The sequence below is a fragment of the Tamandua tetradactyla genome, chromosome 9 (assembly GCF_023851605.1).
Source record: "Tamandua tetradactyla isolate mTamTet1 chromosome 9, mTamTet1.pri, whole genome shotgun sequence".
Lineage (NCBI taxonomy): Eukaryota > Metazoa > Chordata > Mammalia > Pilosa > Myrmecophagidae > Tamandua > Tamandua tetradactyla.
In genome coordinates this window covers 35,467,232-35,487,585 of record NC_135335.1, presented here as the reverse complement: position 1 = coordinate 35,487,585, position 20,354 = coordinate 35,467,232, and the positions used below count along the sequence as shown (strand labels likewise).

The window sequence follows — 20,354 nt, the reverse complement described above, 5'->3', positions numbered from 1 at the left end:
TTAGAAATAAGAATGAAGTCAATCAGGTTGGGATTAAGGTAATTCAGAACACAGGAGTAAGGAAGACATTGTCTATATTTTAGAACAGCACCTACTCTTTGAGACCAAAGGAAGAAAAGTTCATTTTGTCCAGAACCTAAATTTTCTGTAGCACATAATCTAACTCAATCTGTCTGGATAGCTCACTTGAACAAGTGAAACACAGGGAGCCCAGAATAAGAATGAGGGTCTTTAATACTGTATAGCTTAAAGTAATGCCTGGATACATCCTAGAATATATTAAGCAGATAATCAAAGACAAAGTTCTTTGAGGGATGGGAGAAAAAATATGGAACTATTAAACTTTATCATCAGGGAATCCCCTGATATTGTGTCAGACATAAGGACACCCAAACCGATAGGCCAAGCCCTTAATCTTGAGGCTTACTCTTGTGAAGCTTATGTAGGTAGCAGAGAAGCTTAGCCTACCTATAGGTATGCCTAAGAATTACTTTGGAGGACCTCTTTTGTTGCTCAGATGCAGCCTCACTCTCTCTAAGCCCAACTCTGTAAGTGAAATCATTGCCTTCCCCACTATGTGGGATATGACATCCAGGGATAAAAGTCTCCCTGGTGGCATGGGAGATGACTTCCAGGGATGAGTCTGGCCCTGGCACTGTGGGATCAACACTGCCACCCTGACTAAAAGGGGGAAAAGAAGTCCAACAAATAAGGTATCAGTGGCAGAGAGAGTTCAAATAGAGTTGAGAGGCTACTCTGGAGGTCACTCTCATGCAAGCTGCAGTTATGTATTACTACCTATCATAACTTGCCAAATCCCAACCAAAACCATTCCAGCCAATGCTAAAGAACACCTAGGGCAATGTGTAAGATTCTACAAAGGTTCCTTGCACGAGGGTAACTTTTCAGAAACCTACAGCCTGATGGGGGTCTGGACCAAACCTAGAGGGCCCAGCCTCTCCAGAATATCAGATAGCTCCATCTCCCTACCCCATATTATTGACAGCTCCTTCCAGAATGAAAAAGTTAGAATGGCCATAGCCCAAATACCCCTAAAGAGTAGGACAGAAAGATCAAAGGTGATGGTGGAGTATTACACAGAAAGTAGGGTTTAACAAACAAATATGATTGCTGAGTCATTATAAATTGATATTTCTTTTAGTCTCCAGTATTCTAGAGCAGCTAAAACCTAAAACTGTGGAATTATAACCCACTCCAAACTCTGAAATCTGTTTGACAGATAATTGTGGTGCCCCACTTTGAAATTCATTGCTTTTTTGTATACATGTTATTTTTTACAGAAAAAGGAAAAAAAGTCAATGTGATGATAAAAGAATAATTATTTCTTCTAGCCACCAATGTTCTGGAGCAGCTAGAAGGAAAAATCTGAGAGGTTGGTATGGTAGCCCATGACAAACTCTGGGATCCGTACTGCAACTACTTGAAGAGTGTTTTCAAAGCTATTACTTTTTTTTTCTTTGCTTTGTATATATACTATATTGTGCAATAAAGAAAAAAAAAGCCAGCTCACTTCTGGTATATTGCATTCCAAAAGCTTTAGCAAACTGAAACAACTAGAGATATGATCTGGGTATCTTCTGCATTTGAATGACAAATCATGCCAAGGTAACAGACAAAACTCATGAGAAGTATAGAGAAGGAAAAAAGAGAGAGCCTAAAACAGAGCCCCAAGGAATGTGAACATTTAAACAATGAGCAGAAGGGCACCCAAAAAGGAACAGAAAGGAAGGACTACAGAAAAAGGAGAAAAATTAGAAAAAACTTCCCTAAGTGTTGAAAGCTGTCAGAAGAACATTCTTTATTAGACTGGTATCTTGGCATTAGGAAAAATATGTCATCAGTGGAGTCAGATATATATTCAACAAACATGTATTAACTGCCTTTCATGTGCCAGAACTATGCTAAGTGTGGGGATATAAAACTAAATAAGAAAACTGGCCAAAGACTATTCAACAACTGTTCTAAGAAAAGTACATGTTGTTTATCGAGCGCAGAGTTTCTGTTTTGGGAGATAAAAAGCTTTGGTAATGGATGGTGGTGATAGCAGCACAACATTATAAATTACTTAATGCCACTGAATTGTACATTTAAACAAAAAAATTAAGTAATCCCTCCTTTGACTCCCCCAAATACGATCTTCTCTAAGTGTGACTATGAGCAAACCTTAATCTGAATCACAACTGCTGAGAAGATTAAATGAGATCTTGCTCATGAAGTGCTGAGTACAATATCTACAACAGAATGGGCATCCAATAAGTTAGTATTATTATTATAACAGCAATCTTTTCTTCACTGATGAAAAAAATGTATAAAAAACATAATACTAAGGTAATTTACAATAACGTTCCTAGAGGAATAATCTGATTTTAAAATTCATATCTATTCTGATGATACTAAAATAAGTAAAGGAACGGGACATTTTAAAGGGAAACAACTGAGAAGTAACATTTCTTTCAATGTCTCCTTCTAAGAATCTAGTCTGGTTTAAGCAAAAGCACCAAAACATTTAGGTGACTTTAAAAAGTAGGTCAACAGAATCACTTTCAATTCAGGGCAATAACTCCTCACCCCCAGATACAACTCAGAGAAAGATCACATGCTTACCTTTCCTCTCAAAACACAAACTCTTCGGGCTTATCTTCTCCAGACAAGGCCTCTTGACTTTATTAATACTAGGTAAGTCAGAAAAAGTACAGTATCACAGCCCGATTACATGTAACTTTTTTGTTAGATTATATTCCTTGGCTATCCCCACAAGAGGAGGCTTGCCCATTTTTAAATTTAAAAAACAAAAGTAAGTGCTTGCCCATGCAAAAAAAAAAGAAAGAAAGCAAACAGCTGCAGAAAAAGATTCCTCAGAAACATTAAATAAGAGGAAAATGCCAGGATAGTTCTCCATTAAATTCCAATTGGGAACATGAGGCTGAAATACCACTGACAAAAGAGAACCCATATTTTGCATGCCAGGAAATCCAACCAACCCCCAACCAAAATGCCTCCTTCATACCAACACACATTGGTTTCCATTGATTTCCCTCTGCTTCTGTTATTGTCTGAACTCTAGGGATCTAGGCTCAGTGATTATCTTACCGCCAAAATTATTTTCCTTGCTTCTCTTTTGTCTTTTTTAACAGGCTGCTAGTTCTCTGGTCCAGACCATGTGGGTAGTAGGGCAAAAGGCCTTTATCAGTCATACATGCTTAGCAAGCAAAAAGTAAACAAGACATTTTTCTAAGCTGAAATGTTCTAAAAGCGAATTTCAGCCTTTAAGTTTCTGAAAATTCTCAAAGGAGTCTATTTACCAGAGTATATTAAAAGACTGTGGGTCTACCCTTGGCAGGCAGGTTGTAGCCATCAGCAGGTTCACACAGGTCAGGGCAGCAGGGCAGGGGCCTATGTCTCATGAGCAGGCTGGTCAAGGAGGGCACTGTAGGAGAGATGAGATAGGATGGCCCAGAGCGTCACTGTGAGGCGGGAAGGCTTATTAAGCCTGGCACAAGAGCACTGAGGAGGACTTGGAGGGAAGGAAAGGAAGGGAAGGGAAGGGGACATTTAACTAAGCACTTACCACTTTCTAAACATGGGGTTATGCTCTTTTCATGCACACTCTCATTAGATCTTCACTAAGCAAAGTAGAAATCCCACTTTATAAATGAGGAAAAGTGAGGCTGAGAGACACTGAATGACATGCCCATGGCCACAGAGATAATAAGTGGTATTTGGGTGGTTGGAACTTGCTGACTCCAAAGTCTCCTTCCATGACAATATTGCTTTGAAATGAGTTGCTTTATGATGAGCAGCTCAACACAGTCCTATCTAGTAATGGGGTCGTTAAGGCAAGTTATCCTCCTTTGTCATCCCAGGAGCATAGAGAGATGGCTAGTCTCCAGACAGATTTGAGTTCCATATGGGGAGGTAGGTCAATGTTCCCTGAGGGCTCCATTAATTAGGAGTTTTGAAGGGAATGCCCTTTCCTTGTTATCTTGCTTCTGGGCCCTCAGCAGAGCTCCTGGACGTGTAACATGCCAGCACCCCCTTCATATTTACCCAGCACTCTTCTACCCAGCCCTGCCTCTGGTGCCCATGCACACTGAATGAGTCAGAGATGTCAACCCTGGGCCATGTGCCTCCCCAAGGCTAAAACACTGACTTGTTTTATAACTGTCTGCCTCTATTTCCTTCTTGCTACTTGGGCATGTTGGTGCTCACTCTCATTCTCAGGCACCCTTATTCATGAAATATCTGCAAATATGGAAATCTCTGCACCAGTCCCACATTGTTGATATTTCTGGAACAAAAATAAACAAACAATAATAGTAAAAAGATTGTGGGGCCTACAACAAAAACTAACCAAAATTTAAAAACCAAGCAAAGTTTTCTTTTAACATTAATGTGAAAAGAATATGAAATTGGAAACTGAAATAGGAATTCTAATCATGATTTTATCACTATGGAATTGTGCTTGTGCCTTTGTTCCCTTTTGATGAAATACAGCTAAAGATACTTTTCCCTTCTTTGCCCTTCAATATAAGTTGAATATCATAATATCTGATATACCTGTAGTATAGCAAAATGGCAAGAAGCATCCTACTTTTTCAAGGTACTATGTTCCCTTTACAGAAATTACTAAAACAACACAATTCCTATCAGGCTTGTTTTTGTTTGTACTTGTTTTGTATGTGTTTTTTTTCAGCTGAGATTCTTTTTTCTTTTCCAACCTTATTGAAAAAAATTTAATAAAGATAATTATTATTAAATAAATGTTAAAACTTTAAATGCTAACCCAACAAATACAATTAAATAAGACTTTTGCTCTAATACAACGATTTTCCAAAATGAATAAACAACAAAAGATCCAGTGCATATTCTTACAGAGCTATTAATAAAATACAGTATTGTTATGCACATTTTAACAACATGCTTTTCTTCCGTAGGTAAAAAAGATACGGCTATTCTAACAATGTGGGATCCAATGTATTTGATATGCTATGTCTAGGTGTCCCATAGTTTATTAAAGCTGCATTTATAAATACATCAGCTCCTGTGAAAGTGAACAGCAGAGGACTGACTCAGATAACCATCTCTCTCCATCTTTCAATTATTTTTTTTTAGCAATTCATTTTAATAGGTGGAAACTAGACAGAAAATTAGGAGCAGTCTGCGTATTGTTAAATTTGGGGCTTACTATATTATCAGTTCTACATGAACTCGGAATTACTGGAAATAATAAAATAAGGGGCTGTGGAGATTAATATTAACAGTGTTATGTGGAAAATGTAAATGATAGGTAGGGGCAGAGGAAGGCAAAATCTATTCCTTCTTTTAAGTCAAATAAAAAACATCCTAAACTTTAGGATCTAAAACTTACAGTAATTCTTTAGGATCACAGAAAAGTAATTAAAAACTAACTGAAATCACATCCTAATTTGTCTGTACCTTTTCCTTTCAAGGACTATAAAAAAAAAGAAGCTTAAAAAAAATCCATGTTTTACCTTACAATAAGATGATAAAAGTCAGGGAAACTTGAACAAATGATTCTCACTATGAAGATAACAAGAAAATGGCTTATTTGGTTAAAACAGTATAACCATTTACTTATTGAGACCAGACTCACTGCCTTTAAAAACCCAAACCTGACATTTACAAAAATCACAGTATTTTTTTTTAAACTATATTATTAAAAGCTGGTGAGAGTTTTTAAAAAGTTCATTTTTACAGCTTTTGTAAGCATATGCTATTTCTTGAAAAATTACTTTTACTAGGAGATGTAGCAAAACCAATATAGGAATGTTCCAAATATGCATTACAATTCAAGCATATACCGATTTCTCTGTCACCAGTTTTTATGCCATTCATTATTGTGTAGGGTTTTTCAGCTGATTCTGGGGAGTCAAATATGACTGTTCCATAGCCTTTTGACTTTCCATTTTCCATTTTTATTTCTACAAACATTACATGACCTCAAGACTGAATTTCTCTTTTAGTTTCTGCCAAGTCAAGTCAAAAGGCAGCAAGTCTACCAAAGCAATCTCCAAAGCCTTGATTTATTCCAATATCACCACATCCAAAATCTCTCTCCATGCTAGTTAGTAGTCAGGCACCACGGTGTTGTACTTCCACTTGGTGCAAGTGAGAATCTTGCAAACAACTTTATCTTGAGCTGAGAATCATTCAGAACCCAATTACCTACTGCAGAAGCATAACATTCTCTATCACCTTATGCAGCAAATCAACCAATAGTGACTATATGCTTTCAGAAATGTGTTGGTAGTTGAAATTAAACACCAAGTTGTAATTTCCAGCTTTACACTCCCTTGTCAGATTTGGCTTCTAAGTCATCTGACTCAACGGAAAATTTAAAGAGCCCTTGTACTTTAACTTTTTTTTAAATTAATTTTAAAAATTTTTTAAAAATATAACAACACAAACATTCTTAACATATGGTCATTCCGTTCTACATATATAATGAGTAATTCACAATATCATCACACAGTTCCATATTCATCATCATGATAATTTCTTAGAACATTTGCATCAATTCAGAAAAAGAAATAAAAAGAAAACAGAAAAAAATGCATGCATACCATACCCCTTACCCCTCCCTTTCACTGATCACTAGCATTTCAATCTACTAAATTTATTTTAAGATTTGTTTCCCCTACTATTTATTTTTATTCTGTGTGTTTTACTCATCTGTTGATAAGGTAGACAAAAGGAACATCAGACACAAGATTTTCACAATCACACAGGTCACACTGTGAAAGCTATATATCATTATGCAATCATCTTCAAGAAACATGGCTACTGGAACACAGCTCTACATTTTTAGGCAGTTCCCTCCAGCCTCTTCATTACATCTTGACTAACAAGGTGATATCTATTCAATGTGTAAGAATAACCTCCAGGATAACCTCTCGACTCTGTTTGGAATCTCTCAGCCATTAACACTTTACTTTGCCTCATTTTGCTCTTCCCCCTTTTGGTTGAGAAGGTTTTCTCAGTCCCAGATCATTCTCAGATCATTCTAGGATTTCTGTCCCATGTTGCCAGGAAGTTCTATTACCCTGGGAGTCATGTCCCAAGTAGAGAGGGGGACGGCAGGGAGTTTGCTTGTTGTGTTGGCTGGAGAAAGAGGCCACATCTGAGCAACAAAAGAAGTTCTCTTGGGGGTGACTCTTAGGCCTAATTTTAAGTAGGCTTGACCTATCCTTTGGGGGTTAAGTTTCATATGAACAAACTCTTAAGATTAGGGGCTCAGCCCATTGCTTTGGTTGTCCCCACTGCTTGTGAGAATATCAAGAATTCTCTACTTGGGGAAGTTGAATTTTCCCCCTTTCTTACCAATCCCCCAAGAGGACTCTGCAAATACTTTTTTACTCACTGTTCATATCAGCCTGGGATTTATTGGGACATCACTCCAAACAAATCTAAAAAAATCTCATGCCCTACTCAAGGTTCCATGTACTTATGGTGCAATTAAGCTGTTCACTTAAGTTATATTAGGAACTGCCCAAGTCAAAACATAAATTTTGTACCAAATAAACATTTTTTGTTTTAGTCTCACACATAAGTTAAAATTTTAAAATATTAATTACCATCTATTTTCATCACCCTACAGTAATGACACTCCTTTGTTCTTCCTCATGCAAAAACATTTTTAAATTTGTTGTACTTTAACTTTTAATCTTCCATACAGGGTTAAAGCCAAGGAATTCTCTTAAGATCATTTTTCTAATAACAACTATAATTTAAAAACAATCTTCTGGGTCTTTAATCTTATATCCATTCTCTTTCTTCAGGTTGTATTCTCTTAATCAGTATTTATCATTTCACTAAAAATTCTCTTTCCAGTTAGACATCATAGTTTAAATATGGAAACAAGGATCATTTGTGGTACATTTAACTCACAGAGCAGTTGGTCTTTAATGATGATAATTACCCCCAAAGAGGTTATTAGTTAACTAAAACTTATTACAAGAACGTATTAGCCTTCCTGCTAAATAATACCCTCTCAAGTTCTTTTTAAATCTTAGCATATTAAGTGGCCTAAAGAACAGGAAAATACTATAAAGCCCTATATTTTCAAGTAAAACACCAATCATACCAACAATCTACATCTAAATTCAAAACAGAAAAACATGTAGAAAAAACATTACTCCTTTTCTGTATACATAAAATCAAAGGTTTGCCCACTGAATAGCCAAGGACGGTTTTGTGTGGGAAAACACTAGTTTCAGTAGATCTAAGGACTATTTTTGGCTTCACTGTTGATACACTGTACAATCTTGAATCAATTACTCCATCTTACCAGGCAGCCATAAGAGGAAGATGGTACCATTTTGTCATTTTTATCCCTTGCTGTCATGCCAGAATAGTTTATTCAACGATATTTCTGGTACTGAAAAAACTTTATTTTTAAAATTTCCTCTTCCAATTGCATCTCATTTCAATTTTTTCTCCACTGCCAGACTTCTCAAATTGCTCACAATTATGAACTCCATTCTGCCACCCCATATTTCACTTTATCACTCTGTTATCTAGCTTTCACATTACTCTAATGAAACTTTCTCACTAAGGTTTTATCACTTTGCTAACATGGGGAAAGCAGTAAATTGAAGGAATCAAGAGAGAATCACCACCATTACCTCAATTTGCCACTTTAAGCTGTACAAATTTTGGCATATCATTTCTTATTTTGAATCTCACTTTCCTTCTCTGTAAAATGAACAGATTAAAGAAAGATCTCTAGCGTCTCTTCCTCTACTAAAACTATGGTTGCTTGACTAAATTCAACCAGTCTTCATTACTAATTTCCCTTTGGTCTTCTACCCTAATCACCACCTTCACCCTTGTATTTTTGTTCAAATCTCATCCACTCATGACTTCAACTATTAACTATCCAATAATATCACCACTATGACCTAACCCCAATCCTCCATTTCCAAATACAAAATCTTTCTACTTAGTCATTTATGTCACTAAAGACATAACATAATATCATCTCACATCCACCAGAATGGCCATTATCAACAAAACAGAAAATGACAAGTGCTGGAGAGGATGCGGAGAAAGAGGCACACTTATCCACTGTTGGTGGGAATGTCAAAGGGTGCAACCACTGTGGAAGGCAGTTTGGCGGTTCCTCAAAAAGCTGAATATAGAATTGCCATATGACCCAGCAATACCATTGCTGGGAATATACTCAAAAGACTTAAGGGCAAAGACACAAACGGACATTTGCACACCAATGTTTATAGCAGCGTTATTTACAATTGCAAAGAGATGGAAACAGCCGAAATCTCCATCAACAGAAGAGTGGCTAAACAAACTGTGGTATATATATACAATGGAATACTATGCAGCTTTAAGACAGGATAAACTTATGAAGCATGTAATAACATGGATGGACCTAGAGAACATTATGCTGAGTGAGTCTAGCCAAAAACTAAAGGACAAATACTGTATGGTCCCACTGATGTGAACCAACATTGGAGAATAAATTTGGAATATGTCATTGGTAACAGAGTCCAGCAGGAGGTAGAAACAGGGTAAGATAATGGGCAATTGGAGTTGAAGGGATACAGACTGTGCAACAGGACTAAATACAAAAACTCAAAAATGGACAGCACAATAATACCTAATTGTAAAGTAATCTTGTTAAAACACTGAATGAAGCTGCATCTGAGCTATAGGTTTTTGTTTTGTTTTGTTTTGTTTTGACTTTACTATTATTACTTTTATTTCTTTTCTCTATATTAACATTCTATATCTTTTTCGGTTATGTTGCTAGTTTTTCTAAACCGATGCAAATGTACTAAGAAATGATGATCATGCATCTATGTGATGATGTTAAGAATTACTGATTGCATATGTAGAATGGTATGATTTCTAAATGTTGGGTTAATTTCTTTTTTTCCGTTAATTAAAAAAAAAAAAAAAGAGAAGGGGTAATTGGAGCTGAAGGGATACAGACTGTACAACGGGACTGGATATAAAAACTCAGAAATGGACAGCACAATACTACCCAATTGTAATGCAATTATGTTAAAACACTGAATGAAGCTGCATGTGAGGTATAGGTTTTTTTTTTTTCTTTCTATTAATGTTTTAATTCTTATTCTGTTGTCTTTTTATTTTTTTATTTCTTTTTCTAAATCGATGCAAATGTACTAAGAAATGATGAATATGCAACTATGTGATGTTATTAAGAATTACTGATTGCACATGTAGAATGGAATGATTTCTAATTGTTTTGTTAATTCTTTTTTTAATTAATAAAAAAAAAAAGACATAACATAACCCAAACTTAAACTCACACCCAACCTAACAAACCATCCTTCTGCTTGCCCCAAATCTCCCATTTCTCTTAACAATTAGATTACTTATCACTCAGAGTCTTAGCTTCAAACGCAAATCTTTTTTGATTTTTTTCTCTTCTTCCTATATCTAATTTTTATTAAATTCTATTTATCCTTCCTTCTAAATCCTGAATTTTTACAATTAGTCCTGTTGTATAATCTGTATTCCATCAGCACCAAATGCCCAATCTCAACCCTATTTCTATCTCCTGATGGAGTACTGAAGCTTTATTCTTTGTTTTTTTTCCTATCATTGTTTTTCTGTCTATCTTTCAAAGCCCACCTTCTTCAAGCTCTCCTAGCTTAACTTGCCTTCTCTGAGCACTCAGAGCACTAGTATATATCCCTTTTGGTTGTTGTTGTTACATATAAGGGAAATGACGAAATCACTTCAGAGAAATTAAACACCAAGATTACTGTTCGGCCATTAGAGAAATGCAAATCAAAACCACAATGAGATATCATCTCACACCCACCAGAATGGCCATTATCAACAAAACAGAAAATGACAAGTGCTGGAGAGGATGCGGAGAAAGAGGCACACTTATCCACTGTTGGTGGGAATGTCAAATGGTGCAACCACTGTGGAAGGCAGTTTGGCGGTTCCTCAAAAAGCTGAATATAGAATTGCCATACGACCCAGCAATACCATTGCTAGGTATCTACTCAAAGGACTTAAGGGCAAAGACACAAACGGACATTTGCACACCAATGTTTATAGCAGCGTTATTTACAATTGCAAAGAGATGGAAACAGCCAAAATGTCCATCAACAGACGAGTGGCTAAACAAACTGTGGTATATACATACAATGGAATATTATGCAGCTTTAAGACAGAATAAACTTATGAAGCATGTAATAATATGGATGGACCTAGAGAACATTATGCTGAGTGAGTCTAGCCAAAAACTAAAGGACAAATACTGTATGGTCCCACTGATGTGAACCAACATTCGAGAATAAACTTGGAATATGTCCTTGGTAACAGAGACCAGCAGGAGTTAGAAACAGGGTAAGATAATGGGTAATTGGAGCTGAAGGGATACAGACTGTGCAACAGGACTAGATACAAAAACTCAAAAATGGACAGCACAATAATACCTAATTGTAATGTAATTATGTTAAAACACTGAATGAAGCTGCATCTGAGCTATAGTTTTTTTTGTTTGTTTGTTTGTGTCTTTTTTATTATTATTATTTTTTCTCTATATTAACATTCTATATCTTTTTCTGTTGTTTTGCTAGTTCTTTTCCTAAATCGATGCAAATGTACTAAGAAATGATGATCATGCATCTATGTGATGATGTTAAGAATTACTGATTGCATATGTAGAATGGAATGATTTCTAAATGTTGTGTTAATTTCTTTTTTTTTCTTTAATTAAAAAAAAAAAGATTACTGTTCAATAATAAAATGCAATGCTCCAAGATCTATTATGTCCTTAATTCAGGATGGCTATTTTCTTTCCTTCCATTTTTTCAAATAAATGATTCATTCATATATGCAATAAATGGAACTAAATGCTTATCATGGTCTGGGTGGTGGGCATATATTAACAAACAAGACTGCAAAAAATCCCTTCAAGGGTTTTTGTAAAGTGGAGAGAACAGAACAGAAAAAATAAATTAGGGACTTATAAAGTATGTTAAAGGATAGATAATAAATGCTAAGGATAAAAAACAAAGAGAGGGACTTGCAATTTTAGATCTTAGAGTGCTCAAGGAGGTCTTTGAGAAGATCCAAGACGGTGATATTTGAGGAAAGCCTTGAAGGAAGTAAAATTAAGTGATCTGTCTAAAATCACACATGATCAGAAGAACACTGGACTTCTACAACTGGCTTTTTTCCCAAAAAGATGAATTTAGAAATGTGAATACCTATAATTCAAGAATCAGAATGAGCTTGCCAATTTATTGCTATTTCTGATATTTGGACTTGACTAATATCTAGGATAATATCAGAAAAACTGACATTTGCATTTCAGAAAGATTCAACAAACATCTATTCAGTGCCTATCAAGTGTCAAGCCTTATCAAAAAGGAAAAACTCAAAAAGACCCACATCACACAATTTATTATCAAAATGTCTAACGCCAAAGATGAAGAAAGAATTCTCAAAACCACAAGAGAAAAGCAGCAAGTCACAACATTGAGCAACATGCTTCAGTAAGATTAAGTGCCAGTTTCTCACTGGAAACCACAGAGGCAAGAAGGGAAATGGGATGACATATTTAAAGGGCTCAAACCAAAAAGTTGCCAACCAAGAATTCTGTAACCAACAAAACTGTCTTTCAAAAATGAGGGAAACGCCCCCACTCCACCAGCCCCCAGTGCACATACCTGCCCCATGCCCCCACTCCAAGTGCAGCCCAACCCATCTCTCCTGCACACCTCCCCAGCACTACCTTCCCCTCCCTGTTCCCTGCAGGCTGTTGCTGGTGCATAAAAGTTGCCGGTACTAACCTCCATACCTAGGCTACCCTCATCCCCTGCTCATAGTGTCACACATCCTCAACCCCCACTCCCTAAACTTAGTGCATCTGTTTACAACACTCCCAGGCCCACACGTGCACATGGGCCACCAATCACGTCATTTAGCTCTGGGAACCGCACTTTACAGTAGTCCTAGAAGTGCGCATGTGCACAGCCCTCAGCCTCCCTTCCCAGCTCAGATTAAGTACTGACCTGTGCAGCCGGCTCACATCGGCTGCTAAATCCACAAGAGCATAACCCGACCTGCTGTCACAGCTCTATGCATGTACACAAAGGGCCCTGTGCCTCAGAACAGTGCATACCAGGTTTACACCCCCAGACCGGTACACCCGCACAGCTACATCCTCCCTGGCTGCTGGGCACCCACGTTCACAAGCATCAGCGTTACATCCCCAACCTGTGCCCATACCTGCCCTGAAAAAAATCACTGCACTGAATGTACCACCCTGTGCTCCCTGCTGTACAACCGTCCCGTAAACACAAGGCCTTAGACTACTGAAAGAAAGCAACTCCCAAAGTAAATCAATCAAGATATCTACATGCAACAAAGACAGAAGATCACTAAGCCTATCATGATGCAGACAGATACAGCCCTGCTTAATGACCAAATTAAAACACCTGAGGGGACACAGGTGTTGGAACAACTAATCAAAGATGTTCATACAACTCTATTTAATAAAATAAGAGGGATAGCAAATGACATAAAGGGGGTAGGGAAAACAGCAGAAGAGCACAAAGAGGAATTTGAAAGAATAAACAGAAAAACAGCAGAAATCACAGAGATTAAAAGCTCTCTTGACCAAATAAAAAACATACTAGAGACACACAACACCAGATTTGAAGAGACAGAAGAAAGAATAAGTGATATAGAGGACAGGATAATTGACTTTGAAGACTCAAAACAGCAGATGGCAAAAAAGATGGAAAAAATTCAATGGGAACTCAGGGAAATGGTAGACAAAACAAAGCGCACAAAGAATCATTGGTGCCCCAGAAGAAGAGAGGAGTAAAGGGCTAGGAAGAGTCGTTGAGGATATAATCAGGGAAAACTTTCCAACCCTCATAAGGACATAAATATACAAGTCAAAGAAACCCAAAAAATTCCAAACAGAACAAAACCAAATAGGCCTTCCGCAAGGTACGTACCAATCAGTCTGTAAATGTTGAAGAGAAGCAGAAAATCCTGAAAGCGGCAAGAGAAAAACAATCTACTACATACAAGGGAAACCAAATAAGACTGAGTTCAGACTACCCAACTAGCATCCTGGAGGCGAGAAGGCAGTGGTCTGATATATTCAAGATTCTGAAAGAGAAAGACTGTCAGCCAAGAATTCTGTACCCAGAATTTTGAATTGTCCTTCAAAATTGACAGAGAGGGGTGGGCCACAGTGGCTCAGCAGGCAGAGTTCTTACCTGCCATGTCAGAGACCAGGGTTTGATTCCCAGTGCATGTCCATGCACACACACACAAAAAAACTGACAGAGAGTTTAAAGTTTTCACAGACAAAGAAGTCCTGAAAGAAACTGTCAACAAGAGACTGGCCCTACAAGAAATACTAAAAGGAGTTCTGCTGGCTGAAAAAAAGACAGGAGAGGGAGGTCTGGGGTAAGGCACAGAATTGAAAAGTACCACTAAGGGTAATTTAAAGAATACAAAGACAAAGAGGGAAAAGAATACATAGATTTGACAAATAAAATGAAAAGATAAAATGGTGGAATCAAGAAACGCCTTTTCAGTAGTAACTTTGAATGTTAACAGACGAAACTTACCATTAAAAGATGCAAACTGGTATCCAGTTATATCCTGCTTACAAGAGAATCATCATAGACACAAGGATACAAATAGATCGAAAGTGAAAGGATGGAAAAAGATTTTCCATGCAAGTTGTAACCAAAGAAAGCAGGAGTAGCTATGCTAATATCAGACGAAATAGACTTAAAATGTAAAGACATCATAAGAGACAAAGAAGGACACTATATATTAATTAAAGGGTCAATTCACCAAGAAGAAATAACAATCATAAATGTTTATGCTCCCAATTAAGGAGCTCCATAGCACATGAGACAGACATTGGCAAAACTGAAGGGAGCGATAGACGTTTCAACAATAATACTAGGAGACTTCAATATTATTCTCCTCTATAGATAGAACAACCAGACAGAAGATCAACAAGGAAATAGAGAAGTTAAATAACTCGATAAATGAATTAACAGACATATATAGGTCATTGCACCTCAAAGCACAAGGTTATACATTCTTCTCTAGTGCTCATGGAACATTCTCCAGAATAGATCATATTCTGGGGACAAAAACAGGTCTTTATAAATTTAAAAATATTGAAATTATTCAAAGCAAACTTTCTCTGATCACAACGGGATGAAGCTAAATGTCAATAACCACCAAAGAATGAGAACTTTCACACATATATACAGATTAAATAACACCCTCTTAAACAACCAGTGGGTCAAAGAAGAAACTGCTAGAAAATCAGTAGCTATATCAGAGGAATGCAAATGAGAACATAACTTATCAGAACTTATGGGATGTGGCAAAGGCTGCACTGAGAGGGAAATTTATTGCCCTAAACGCCTATATTAAAAAACAAGAAAGAGCAAAAATCGAGGGCATAACAGCAAACCTGGAGGAACTTGAGAAAGAACAGCACACTAACCCCAAAGCAAACAAAAGAAGAATAAGAATAAAGATTAAAGTACTTAAATAAATGGGAGAACAAAAAACAATAGAAAGAATCAATAAAACCAAAAGTTGGTTCTTTGAGAAAATCGATAAAATTGATGGGCCTCTACAAGACTGACAAAGAAAAAAAGAGAGAGGATGCAAATAAACTTAGAAATGAGAAGGGGTGCATTACCACAGAGCCTGAAGAAATAAAAGAAATCATGAGGATACTATGAACAACTACATGCCAACAAACTAGACAACTTAGATGAAACAGACAAATTCCTGGAGACACACAAACAAGCTACACTGACTCAGGAAGAAATAGAGGATCTCAACAAACCAACCACAAATAAAGAGATTTAGTCAGTCATCAAAAATCTTCCTACAAAGAAAAGCCCAGGGCCAGATGGCTTTACAGGGGAATTTTATCAGACATTCAACAAAGAACTAATACCAATCCTGCTCAAACTTCTCCAAAAACTTGAGGAAAAAGGAACTCTACTTAACTCTTTTTATGAAGCTAATTATCATTTTAATACCAAATAAGCGTTAAGATGCTATAAAGAAAGGAAAACTACAGGCCAATCTCCCTAATAAACATAGATGCAAAAATTCTCAACAAAACACTAGCAAATCCGATCCAACAGCACATTAAAATAATTATATACCATGACCAAGTGGGATTTAACCCAGGAATACAAGGATGGTTCAACAGAAGAAAATCAATTAATGTAACACAGCTCATTAACAAATCAAAAGGGAAAAATCACATGATCATCTCGAATGCTGCTGAAAAAGCATTCGATAAAATTCAGCACCCTTTTCTGATAAAAACATTCCCAAAGATAGGAATCAAAGGTAACTACCTCAATATGTTAAAGGGAATATATGAAAAATCGACAGCCAGCATAGTACTCAATGGAGAGAGACTGGAAGCCTTCCCCCTAAGATCAGGTACAAGACAAGAATGCCCACTGTCACCACTATTATTTAACATTGTGCTCGAAGTTCTAGCTAGAGGAATTAGGCAGGACAAAGAAATAAAAGGCATCCAAATTGGAAAGGAAGAAGTGAAACCCTCATTATTTGCAGGTGATATGACACTATACTTGGAGGATCCTGAGACATCTACAGCAAAGTTACTTGAACTAATAAGTTCAGCACAGTGGTGGGATATAAAATTGATGTACAAAAATCAGTAACATTTCTATACATAAGCAATGACCTAGCTGAGGAGTCAGTTAAGGATAAAATTCCATTCAAAATAGCAACTAAAATAATCAAATACTTGGGAATGAACTTAACTAGGGATGTAAAGGACTTGTACACAGAAAACTACATAACATTGCTAAAAGAAATCAAAGGAGATCCAAATAGATACAAAGACATTCCCTGCTTATGGATAGGAAGGCTAAATATAGTTAAGATGTCAATTCTCTCCAAATTGATCTACAGGTTTAACATAGTATCAATCAAAAATTCCAACAACCTACCTTGAAACTTTTGAAAAGGTCACTACCAAATCCATCTGGAAGGGAAAGAGACCCCGAATAGCTAAAAGCCTCCTAAAAAAGAAGAACAAGGTGGGAGGATTAACACTCCCTGACTTTAAAACCTATTATAAAGCCACAGTGGTCAAAACAGCATGGTACTGGCACAATGACAGAAGCACTGACCAGTCGAATTGAATCAAGAGTGCAGAAATAGACCACCAAATCTATGGTCAACTTCTTGACAAGGCCCCCAAATCCTCTGAACTGAGACAAAATAGTTTTTTCAATAATTGGGCATGGAAGAACCAGATATCAATAGCCAAGAGAATGAAAGAGGACCCCTATCTCACACCCTGCCCAAAAAATTAACTCAAAGCGGACCAAATACCTAAATATAAGAACTAGCACCATATAGCTTCTAGAAGAAAATGTAGGGAAACACCTACAAGACCTAATAATAGGAGGTAGCTTCCTAAACTTTACACCCAAAGCACAAGCAACAAAAGAAAAAAATACGTAAATGGGAACTCCTCAAAATCAAAGGCTTCTGTACCTCAAAAGACTTTGTCAAAAAGGTGAAGAGGCAGCCAACTCAATGGGAGAAAATATTTGGAAATCATATATCAGACAAAGCTTTGATTTCCTATATATACAAAGAAATAATACAACTCAACAACAAAAGAAAAAACAACCCAATTGTTGAGATGATTCCTAGGGATGAATCCTGCACCGCGGGATCAACAATTCGATCCTGATCAAAAGGGGGAAAAGAGTGTAATTAATAAAGTATCAGTGGCAGAGAGAGTTCAGAGTTGAGAAGCTACTCTGGAGGTTGCAGTTACGCTTCAACTACACTTAATATGGCATTATTAAATCAAGTATCTTATTTAAATCAATGTTTCTCTAATTATGGGAAATATTTTATCAAGTTTGACTGATAAATTCAAACTCCCTAGACAGTAAATTTCAGCTTTATGGGAAAGGTCTATCCTAAGGAAGTTATCCAAGTTATTTATTACAGTGTTTTCTATAAGCATAAACATATGGAGAAACATCAGAAACCATGATAGTGAGAATGATTTATGCACCACAAATTTAGGAAGGCAGCCATTGTGGGGAAAGAGAATAGGTTTTGGAGTTAGACAGAAATTTGAACTTGGATCTAACTCGCCCTGAATTTTGGTAAATGACTTACCTTCTCTGACCCTCAGTTTGTTCAATGATAAAAAGAGGAGGAATATCACCTAATTCAGAGGATCATTAGGAGAATAAACGAAATGACTACACTGTTTAGCACAGATTAAGGACTCAGTAGATTTTGCCCCCCTCTTTCCCCAACATAGAGGAGGTAATTCTCTAAAATGAGGCAGGTTATAGACTTTTGTGGCTGGTGGGAGGGTGGGGGTGGGGAGGGAGGATAGGACAGGAATTTAAAAGCTTTTCTTAGTGAATATTTTTGAAATCACATGAGAAAATTGTAGAGAGAATTATTTAAAATAAGGAAGGAATTTTTGGGGGAGTCAAGTAACTGGGAACTACAAAGAAAACAGTATCTCCCTTAGAAACTGAAGTTTTACTTCACCCATTTCTTAATTTATTTTCTCTTTTTTCTTAGCTTAGATGTGAAAACCCACTGGCCTAAAGCAACATTTGAATATTCCGGAATATGTCTAGTATAAGTAAACATGACTATCAAACTTTAAATTATCAAATTAGGTTTAAAATCACTACAAACATTTATAAATATTTTCTTTCAGAAATTTCCAACATAATACAAAGATTATCATATCAGTAATTCTCCAATTTATTAAAACAGGAAACTGCTTTTAAAAATATGAGATCAGGGGGCATGAGGGTGGTTCAGTGGTAGAATTCTCACCTGCCATGCAGGAGACCTGGGTTTGATTTCCAGCCCTTGTACTTTCCAAACAAACAAACGAAAAACCAAACAAACCAAAATTCAGTAAATGGTACTGCAATAAGGGGATACTCATACAGAAAAAGAATGAAATGTTACCCTCACCATACAGCTTACAAAAAAATACGAGAGCATTTAAAAATCATTCTATGCCTGCAGATCACTTGGTACAAAAGTAGTTGTTACTATAGTTGGAACCATATGAAATTGCTGCTATTCAACTGCTTCTGACCTACAAAAAAGTTTAACTTTGAGTATTTTATGTGTGCCAGAAATAACATATGAGCTGCAAAGACAGAATTCAAGGCAGTGTAGTCACTGCAATTTTTTAAAAACTGGCATAATTATTTAGTTTCTCCTTTGTATTTCAGTGCCATACACAACTGAAATAATTAAAAATATTATTTTCAATTCATTAGTAAACATATACATCAGGGTCACTTGGCAGGGAAAAAAAAAGCCTTAGATTAGGTCTTGGCGGGCCATTATGAAACACAGAAAATGCGTCAAAATGGAGATGGGAAGTATTAAAAAAGGGTTTATCTCTTTGAGTGTCTTTATATAATGCACTTTTTGTTTCTTCATATTATTCAGAGGATGTGCTTCTAATCTGCCCCCCCTCGAGCTACTTTTTTGATAAATTACAGTCATGCATATAGGGTAGAGAGTATAAAGAGTGGTTAAAGCTCAACAAATATTTGGGAGACTAGTATTGGTAGAAATACCTAGAATGCAGTCACTTTCTAATTAGAAAATTATCACCTGACTTTCAACTATTTCAGACACTCTTGTGAAGACTGTCATTGCCCTAAGAATCTACACATCATCTACTTTTTTAAATGTATCATCTATTAAAAAATACATGAACTAGATTTTGCCCATGCAAAAAAAACAAAAAACAAAAAACAAAAAAAACATGAACTAGAGGTCCTTGAAGGAGAAACATGAATAATTCTTTGTATTGTTTAGGAGAAACTTGGGGACTTCCTGGATCCCTCCCCTACACACCTGGAACGGGGGAAGGGGAGTAAGGGAAATAGTATATATATATATGTTTGTTTTGTTTTTGAAATAAAATATATTTTAATACTCCTAAAAAGTCTCTGGAAAAAAAAAAGTCTCTGTCAGGCTTAGAAATCTGAAAACAGATAAGAAATTTGACATGGGAATGGAGACAAATCTCTGCTCATTTTTGCTTGAGGACACACAATCTATACTTGGGTCACCTCTGAGGAACTAATGGTTGTCCTTCAAGATAATAATAATACATTTCAGGATTTAACAATTCTGACTTAACCAAATAAGTGATAAATACCTACTGATTTACCATTTGTTTAAATTTCTGGCTGCAGGGAATGAATAGTTACACCATTTACCTACCACTGCTA

The 20,354-nt window shown here is 36.5% G+C and overlaps 1 protein-coding gene across 18 annotated transcripts in view; it reads right to left on the bottom strand.

Moving 5' to 3' along the window:
• The window catches only part of TMCC1 (transmembrane and coiled-coil domain family 1), a 390,104-nt gene that overhangs the window by 152,948 nt on the left and 216,802 nt on the right, over nt 1-20,354 (bottom strand). For 16 of the 18 annotated variants that reach the window (XM_077116458.1, XM_077116460.1, XM_077116461.1 and 13 more), the window contains one exon: nt 17,049-17,120. The exons of the other annotated variants lie outside the window; for them this stretch is intronic. In XM_077116458.1, the coding sequence (XP_076972573.1) occupies nt 17,049-17,120 (72 nt within the window). The remainder of the gene's footprint in view (nt 1-17,048; nt 17,121-20,354) is intronic. 18 annotated transcript variants of the gene reach the window in all.